Source organism: Lacerta agilis, chromosome 8 (genome assembly GCF_009819535.1).
Source record: "Lacerta agilis isolate rLacAgi1 chromosome 8, rLacAgi1.pri, whole genome shotgun sequence".
Classification (NCBI taxonomy): domain Eukaryota; kingdom Metazoa; phylum Chordata; class Lepidosauria; order Squamata; family Lacertidae; genus Lacerta; species Lacerta agilis.
This window is the reverse complement of record NC_046319.1, coordinates 18787633-18797229: the sequence shown is the minus strand read 5'-3', so window position 1 is coordinate 18797229 and position 9597 is coordinate 18787633. Positions and strand designations below refer to the sequence as shown.

The 9597-nt window shown below is 47.4% G+C and overlaps 1 protein-coding gene and 1 pseudogene across 1 annotated transcript; one reads left to right on the top strand and one right to left on the bottom strand.

The window, feature by feature from the left end:
• On the bottom strand, positions 1-932 carry LOC117050976 (annotated as a pseudogene).
• A 7421-nt stretch (positions 933-8353) lies between these two features.
• HES5 (hes family bHLH transcription factor 5) lies at positions 8354-9597 on the top strand. Its single transcript, XM_033156398.1, has 3 exons — positions 8354-8439; positions 8751-8941; positions 9287-9597. The coding sequence occupies exons 1-3, from the start codon at positions 8386-8388 to the stop codon at positions 9516-9518; spliced, it is 477 nt and encodes a 158-aa protein (XP_033012289.1). The 5' UTR covers positions 8354-8385; the 3' UTR covers positions 9519-9597.

Genomic DNA, 9597 nt, shown 5'->3' with positions numbered 1-9597 from the left:
TTACAATACTGGAGTTCTGCATTGGGATCAGAAAGCAAAAACCTCCTTGAGATTAGCATCTGTGGCATTGTATGGCACTACCAAGAGGAAATGGAAAATGTCATGCAGTGCACAATGCTCTTTGAGACATGTTCTCCACTACTGTTTGTTAGGCAGACCTTGTCTTCTGTATTCAGCCATGGGAATTAAAGACAGCCAGCCATTTTCAGAAAACTTATCTTCATTTGCAAATTCAAAAAAAAGACCCTGGAAAAGCACCTTAGGTCAGGACCTCAAATCCATCTCTTCTGCTGTGGCCATTTTGTTTCAATCCAAAGCGTAAATTTCTCCTGTCCTTACAAATAACATCTATCCATGGGTAGGCAAACTAAGGCCCGGGGGCCAGATCCAGCCCAATCGCCTTCTAAATCCAGCCTGCGGACGGTCCAGGAATCAACGTGTTTTTACATGAGTAGAATGTGCCCTTTTATTTAAAATGCATCTCTGGGTTATTTGTGGGACATATGAATTTGTTCCATTTCCCCCCAAAAAATATAGTCCTCCCCCCCCCCAAGAAGGTCTGTGGGAGTGGACTTGCCCCCTGATGAAAAAGTTTGCTGACCCCTGATCTCATCCATAGGAATTCTGTCCTTTGCATGAAACACGTCCCATTTTCTCAGTCCTTTAAACTACAACCAAAGGAACATCTAATATCAATGGCCCCAAGTTCTTGCTTCTCAAGTATTGTCTGTAGTAGCTTGTTCCTCCTTTAACAAGGCCATTAAATGGGCACATACTGTATGAATGACTTCCTTGTCTGTGCCTTCGTTTTTCCCTGCTAGATGAGGTATTTCTTCATTGCTTTCCCAGTTCATTCCATCTTTCATAGACTTTTTAACTGAGGAGCTTTCTAATGAATTTGAGTTACATCCTGGCATTGATGAGCAGGCCATACTTAGTGTGGTGGTTGTGGAAGAGGGGATAAGGATGTCTATTGGGCGAAGGCACTTCCAGCTGAAGGCAGCATCAGGAAAACCCTCCCTCCTGTGACTCCAGTTCCTGCTATCCCATCAGCCACTTGATAACAAGGAAACCCCCTGTCACTCATCCCCTGGGTCCCTCGTTAGCCCTTTTTAAAAAAAAGGTTCAATAATCAACCTTACAAGATATGGCACATGAGGGAACTGGAAGCTCAGGCACAACTTCTGAAAATTTGGCTGTCTCGAAGAGCAACAACTCCTTACCTATGACAGTGGTTGTTCGGGCTGCCTTGCACTCTCTGAAAGCACTCCCCCCCCCCCAAAGAAACCCCACGTCAGATCCAGGAGCAGTGTCCATCTAGATGGCCACAGGTTTCCAACCTTAATCTATCCTACTTGAACATAGTAAGGCATTAATGTGCATAAAATTTACACCTGCTACTATTTATAAGAATACATATGACATAGTAGTAGTAGTAGTAGTAGTAGTAATTCTGCACTTTCCCCCAAAGAGTCCCAGGCAGCAAACATATTGATACTTGATGCACAATTAGAAATAGCTGCTAAAATTGAAACAGGCATGCAATCCATTTCATCAGATTGGGGGACATCAAGGTTAGTGGTCTTTAGCAGGTGGGTTGGTCCCACTGCTGGGTCTCGGCTTAACCTAAGTTGGGTCACAACAGCAGCATAACCAACATACAAATACATGCCAGAAAATTAAGAAGTGAGTCCCCAAATGCATGCTTGGGTTAAAGGTGAGACCTTGGTCTGAAAAGGTTGAATACAACTGGCCAAGGTGACCAGTCTAGTGTGCTGTCCAAGGTGCTTAACTATTGAAGGCCAGCTCTCCTGCTCTCCCTTCTTAGGTTTCTTATTATTTTAAGATGGATTTAGACCTGACAGCCCTTCTCCCACCGAGAGCAAGAATTCAATTCCCATCAGCCTTGACCACACTGGGCAACAATATCTCGAGAAGTTGCCAAACCTATGCCAAAAAAAAAAAAAATGGGCACAGTCACACCAAAGTCTCATTTCAGCCCACCATCTTGATTCAAAATGGCTCCCAGCACCCAAATGTCAACATAGACAACCACCACCTCAGGAACATTTGAAAGGCAGCTGTACCCATGCCAAAAAGAGGAAGAAGCCATACCAAAAGATGCTGAAGCCGCACCAAAGTCACACCAAGTTCCAGTCCGCCATCTTGTTTCAAAATGGCAGCTGGCAGCGCAGCATCGATGAAAACCAAAACACACACACACACCAGGAATCCTTATGTCAAGTTTGGCAATGGTCTATCGAGAGGCTTCTGAACGCAAGGAAAACAAAGCTAGCGAACGGACAGACAAATCATTTTGCAATATATATAGTTGGCTGTTGTTGTTGTTGTTGTTGTTGTTGTTGTTGTTGTTGTTCCCTTTAACTCTGGATGGCTTTCCCCAATGCTGGCAGCTTTTCTCCTGGGAGACCGGGTGGGGGTGATATTTATTATGTTGATCCTGCGGCTCAGGGGGACTCTTCCGACAATGCCCCTATTAACCTCCAGAGTGTGGGGCTGGGTTTCTCGGTGTTTCCCACACTTTCAAGCCCATTGATGACATTCATGGGGAGGACAAATGAAGTGTGCCTGGGCCGCAGCGCCCATTAGTGCCGCTGTGCAGCTCGCTATTGTGCCGGCCGGCAATTTCTGTCCTGATAGGCCATCTGGAGAGCTTCACTTTCCCAGGGACCACATTGAGCGATCGGCATTATCCCCCCAACTCTCTCTCTCTCTCTCTCTCTCTCTCTATATATATATATATATATATAGATAACAACAACAATAACGCTGGGAACTTTATGCTCTCTGACACCAAATCACTGGCATTGGGGAGGTCTTCCCAACTCATTTCAAACCCTCTTAAAAAGGTCTAGAAATGGGGGGGGGTTGTTAGAAAGGGGGCACAGAGAAGGGGAATAATAATGATATTTTATTTTATTACAGTTCAGCTTGCCCCATATTGGTACATTTGACGGAATCTACAGGAGGCATTGGGAAAACAAAATCCAGTGGGGTTGTAGCCAATGATAGCCCTTTGCAGAGTAGACCCATTAAAATAAATGTCCATCATTTTGATAATGTCAGTGGGTCTTCTCTGTTGGATGCAGCTCAGGGAAATTCTGGTTCAGGCCAGGCTCAGAATACTTGGGGAAATGTTGGGATTGAGGAATTGTATCGGGTCGAAGCCAGCTGAGCTGACTCCCTGCTGAAATCAATGGGCCGGGAATGACTTGCCCCATTGACTTCAACAGGACTCACTTAGAGTGGATGAAGTCCTATTTGTTCTTACCTGGGAGCCAGTCTCACTGACATCACTAGGACTTACATCTGAGCAGACCTCTGCAACATCGCTCCATAAAGGGCATGACAGTTTGGGCAGAGGGAGGGAGGGAGGTGAGTGGATTTCTGCCTGCTTGACTCAGAGCTCCCTCCCACCCCACAAACATCCAAAAATCGGCATCAGGTGACCTGGTGGGCCAGGGTTCAAAAGGAGGGAGTAGAGCCATGTGCAGCACTTTGAGTTCCTTGGAGAGGCATATAACTGTAATATGTACGTAAATTACTATTTCCATGTACAGCAGCGCAGGCATGTGGCTGTACAAACTATGACTGGTAGTAGTGTGGTGTAGTGGTTAGAGTGTTGGACTGTGGGAGGCCACGATTCAAAACCCCCCACTCAGCCATGAAGCTCACCGGGTGACCTTGGGGCCAATCGCTGCCTCTCACCCTAACCTACCTCACCAGGTTGTTGTGAAGATAAAATGGAGAGAGGAGAACTGTGTGCATACTGTGAGCTGCTTGCAGGAAAAGGCAGCATTATTAAGAATTCATTCATTCATTCATTCATTTCGCATCCTTCACTTCCTCTGTCCCTTAAGCATTACATATTGCATTTCTAAAAAGAAAAGGGGGGGAAACCCCAATAAAGTCATCAAATAGATTATCTAACCAAATGGGAAGCTGTGTTCAAAAATCTTCAAACTTAAAATGTTTATGTGTTTATTATGTAAATAAATAAGGGACGCGGGTGGCGCTGTGGTCTAAACCACAGAGCCTAGGGCTTGCTGATCAGAAGGTCGGCGGTTCGAATCCCCGCGACGGGGTGAGCTCCCGTTGCTCGGCCCCAGCTCCTGCCCACCTAGCAGTTCGAAAGCACGTCAAAGTGCAAGTAGATAGATAGGTACCGCTCCGGCGAGAAGGTAAACGGCGTTTCCGTGCGCTGCTCTGGTTCGCCAGAAGTGGCTTAGTCATGCTGGCCACATGACCCGGAAGCTGTCTGCGGACAAACGCCGGCTCCCTTGGCCTATAGAGCGAGATGAGTGCCGCAACCCTAGAGTCGTTTGCGACTGGACCTAATGGTCAGGGGTCCCTTTACCTTTATGTAAATAAATAATTGAATATTTAATTATTTAAATAAATAGGAGGTGGAGCAGGACTCATTAAACCAGCAGTGGTGAAAGAGCAGCTCCATCAGGTGCCTCCTACCCCTGAATTGCTGTGTTTAAGCCTTGGCACCCGAGTTTGCGGGGAGGTGTGTGTTCTTCCTCTTCCCTCCTTGTCCTTTCCCCCTTGCGTATCGTGTCTTCCAGGTGCTAAGCCTGCAGGCAGGGACTGTCTTGTTTTAAAATGATTGTATGTAAAAGCCACCCGGGGTGCCATTTTGGCTGAAGAGCCGGGTGCAAGTGCTCTAAATAAACAAATATAAATAAATAAAACCTTTACCCAACAAATTTATCCAAACTTCCACCAATGAGCTTAGTGACTGAGGTGGGAATTCGAACCCACACTGTATGTTTTTTGGCATGCCTGCTAATAACTTAGGTATGTCTACCCAGATATACAATGGGAACATCTATTTTAACATACAATTTTATTTTATAATGAATAATTTTAAACTACTGACCTTTTTTATGTCCTGTAAAATTTAGGTTAATTTGTTATTAACCCTATTATCCATAATTTTTAAATGTTTTTTATATTAGGTAAAAGCCCTTAGAGATCTGTTTTTGTTTTTTGCTTATTTTTACAAAAGGGTTGTATCCAACGCCAGGCCTACTCTGAGTAGACCAATCGAACGGGGCGTGTTACTTTCGACGGGGTCCACTCTGAGGAGGGCTTCGTTGGGTACAACCCAAATCCAGTCACAGAAATTTAAAAGAAGGGTTAAGTTGATAACGACAGTGCCTCGGAGCATGGGCAGAGTGCAATCCCTCCAAGGGGAAAAGCAAAACAAAAAGGATGGAAACGATGCACCATTTAATTTTTTTTAATTTTTTTTAACTCTGGGAATTAACCGCCAGCAGATGGAAGAGGAGAAAAGCTCATTGGTTTAATGGGCCTATAAAGTGAGTGTGGAAAGGAAGAGATTTTTGCAGTGGCGGGAAAATTGGGGGGGGGGGGTAGGTGGGAGTGTGTGCAGCCAACCCTCCCCCCCCCCCCGAAAAAGGGGGTTACTGTTTGGGGCATGACTGCCTGGTTCACCTCAGATGGTGTGAGCCCGCAAATCCCTGTTTCCCACACATTGATCCATTCATGCTGTTAAACTGCAGACAAAAGACGTGTGCCTGATGAGGCCTTTCATGCCATCTGGCCTGTACTCTGGAGGGGTGATTTGGAGAGGAGGAGGAGGAGTTGGGGTGGGGTGGGGTAGGGGAGATGATGGAAAGAAGGAAGGAGAGTTATTTCATGAAGAGCGGCGAACCCACACACTGCCCCTTGCTCGGGAGTCCCTGGGGTCTTTGTGACGCGGGTGGCAGTCTTCGCTGAAATCCACTCATTTCATATTTCCCCCACCCCCCAAAAAAACCCCTGTACATCCAATTTCTCATCGGAACCTCCTGCATCGCCACCAGGCTTTGTGCATCCCGCCCGCCCAGCTGGTGTGCCCTCAGCGCCATGCCAAAGGCAGCGGTTTGTGTCCAAAGGCTGCAATCCTCACCCCACTTACGGTGGGAGTAAGGCGCCCGCCTGGATTCTCGGTAGGACTGGCTTCCGAATGGATAGAATTGCGCTGGCAGAAGCAGTGAAGCAATGTTATTGCAATGGCTTCTGTTGGTGCTGGCATATGCAAGCTTTTGCATCACACAGGATTCTTCGCCAGGTGGCCTGGCGTCGAAACTGCATGTGTTAAGCTAGGGAAGTGTAGCCTTCTGTGTTGCACAGAACTCCGCCACCCTGCTTTGGTCAGATTTTGCTCAATTTGGCAGGAGGGACGCATATTCTTTAAAACCAGCCAAGTCCCTGAGATATGCAGGTTTCCTGACCTCACAGGTTTGAAATAAAACTGGCGGCTTTTAAAGTTCACCGACTCTTGGGGCCGGCGGAAGCTGCTTGAGAATATACATCACCACTGCCTTCTCTTTAGAACCTGTCAGCTATAACTGGGGCTTCTGAAAGGGAAGGCAGGTGTGGTCTCTTTGCTCTTCAGAAGCAGAGAATCACAGAACTGTCAAATTTGAAGGGATCCCAAGTGTCTTCTAGTCCAACCCCAGGCAAAGGAGAGAAACAGTTCAGTGGCTGAGCATCTATTTTGCACACAGAAGGCCCTAGGTTCGATTCCTGGCATCTCCAGGAATCTGAAAGCCTGGAGATCTGCTGTAGACCTTTTATTTGCCAAAGTACTAGAGATAGTGAAGAAACATTGAAGAATGATTTCGTTTAACCAAGTGGAAACCAAGGGAGAGGCAGGAGGAGAATAAACTGCCTCACTAAGGACTACCTGCTTGAAGGGACATGGTAATAGCAAAGTGCTACTTGCTTAAAATATCATGATACTTATGAATTATTACAGGACTTTTTATCACTGGCAATGATCGCATTATACTCCGGCCCGCCCCGCCCCCTGTCTCTCCCTCCCGCTGCTTTTGTGTGTATTTTCTTCTCTTTTCTTTGATTTGGGGACTGAAAAAAAAATAGATGTATTTTGACCTTTGTGGGCTTTTTGTTTTTGTTTTGTTTTTAAGGCTAGGTGACGTTGCTTGCTTTGCTTTTAATTACACATCAAGGCTACCTAAGCATGCAGTATGGCTGGGGGTTCTTTCTGTGCTAATTAGCCATTATGAAAAAAATCAAAATGAAATTGTTGAATAATTGCTCAGAGGAGGGGTGGAGATTTAACACTATGACGCAGGTGGCGCTGTGGGTTAAACCACAGAGTTTAGGGCTTGCCGAGCAGAAGGTCGGCGGTTCAAATCCCTGCCACGGGGTGAGCTCCCGTTGCTCGGTCCCTGCTCCTGCCAACCTAGCAGTTCGAAAGCACGTCAAAGTGCAAGTAGATAAATAGGTACCGCTCCGGCGGGAAGGTAAACGGCGTTTCTGTGCGCTGCTCTGGTTTCACCAGAAGCGGCTTAGTCATGCTGGCCACATGACCCGGAAGCTGTACGCCGGCTCCCTCGACCAATAAAGCGAGATGAGCTCCGCAACACCAGAGTCGGTTGCAATTGGACCTAATGGTCAGGGGTCCCTTTACCTTTACCTTAAGTATCCATTGTATTGCAGCCTGGGGGTGAAGGGAGGTATGTGTGTGTTTGGGGTGTGTGTGTACCCAACCAAGTCCTACTCAGTCAGCATAAACCCATTAATGGACCTATATTAGTCAAGTTCATTAATTGCAATTGTTCTACTCTGAGTAGGCCTATAATCCAGGGTGGACGCCAGCCAGATGCAAAAAGAAAGAGGCACAGTCCTTGTGCACCTTTAATAGGAAAGATAGTTTTTGCTTACAAATCTATGCTCCAGCACTCCCCACACCCTCCCCAGAACATATGTTTTGGTTGCTATTCTCTGAAAATCGACCTCACTGTATTCATGCAGGCACACTTTGGTGTCAATGGAAAAGGTCTGGGTCTCCCAAATCCTGCTAGCCCCCCCCCCCTACAACCCTTTTCAAGGGAAGCTTTTGGAAACGGGAAAGTTGAAGGGGGGGGTGAAGGTGTGTGCACAGAATCTTCCCGAGCATTGCTCCCTGGCACTTAATTTCGCTCCATCCTGGGGAAAAGGCAGCATATTGAGATGTTGACGTCCCTCCGGCTCCCAAGGCCGAAGATAATGGCCGTTCCCACATTCCCATCCTCCTCGAAGCTGGTCTCTGTTGTTACGCGTCCCCCCCCCACCCCACCCCAAGCTCCCCAGTCCACCTGCTCCTTGGGGAACAGTGGTATTATCCCAAAGCGATTCACGGTCAATTTACCATGCTGTAATAGATGCCTCCCCTATTGTCCCGGAGAAACTCCCCCATTGGCTAGGGAGTGTGGGAAACTCCAAGACGCTCTGGACCCAGGCATTTGGATGAGGCTCGTGGATATAAATAGAGGCCCCCACTCCCTTTCGCTTCCACGCTGTGGACCTGAAGCCAAACAGTTTCCTTGCTTTCCTGGGTTAATCATGGCAACAGCCGGCGCTTCGCTGGAAATGCAGGCAGCCAAAGCGAAAAACAGAGTAAGTGTTTTCTCCTATTGTCCTGCTTGGAAATGGTCAGATCCTGTCCCGTCAAGAGGGACGGGGTTGTGTGGAAGGCTAGCAAAATGGACATCCTGTAGTTAGCTTCCTTATACCGAGTCAGACCAATGGGCTCAAGGGTTGCAGGCAAGAGTCTCCCCCAGACTTACTTGGCAATGTTTGGTGGGGATGGGGATGTTTAAACCTGGGTTAAATTTTGCACGCAAGCAGACGCTCTTATAACTGAGCCATGGCCTTTCCCCACATGCGATTTGCTAACTCTCTCTTTTCCTCTCCTCGTCTCCTCGCAGCTGCAGAAGCCGATGGTGGAGAAGCTGCGCCGCGACCGCATCAACGGCAGCATCGAGCAACTGAAACTGCTGCTGGAGGAGGAATTCCAGAGACACCAGCCCAGCTCCAAGCTGGAGAAGGCTGACGTCCTGGAGATGACTGTCAGCTACCTAAGATATAGCCAAAGTAAGTGCCAGTCTTGTTTATTTATGCTAGAAACCTGTATCGGTCTAATACCATATTCAGTGCGTGGGTCTCCAACACTACTGAATTATGGGAGGGGTAGTTTGGTCAGGGTAATGAGGATTGCAACGAAGATCCCATGTGCTGCTCAGAGAATGACGCTTCCTATGGCTCCCTAGGGTCCTTGGTACAATAACAAGTTCCCAAGTTGCCCTAGGGAGAAGAAATGGCTCTTAAGCTAGGTTTAATGTGTTGGGTAGCTATGCCCTTTACGTAGCTAGTGTATGTTAGGTCAAAACACCACTGTGGGCACCCTCACCTCTAAATCCCACCTCTCTTTCTTCACAGCATTGGCGACTTTGTCTGTAAGCAGAACTCAGGATTACAGCAAAGGCTATTCCTCCTGCCTGAAGGAAACTCTGCAGTTCCTGACCATCCACTCAACAAACTCCGAAACCCAGAGCAAGCTCTTAAGTCACTTCCAGAAGCCTTGGGAGGTGGCTACCAAGGACACCCCTCCTCTTTCTACCCCCGCTCTGCTTCAGAAGGGGTCACCCCAAGGCACCATCTCAAAACCAGCCTACAAATTGTGGAGGCCTTGGTAGGAGAGAGCTCTTGTTCTCAACATGTGTTTTAAGACATCCAGGAGGAGTTGGCAATTTGCCATACAAATCCTGCACCGCT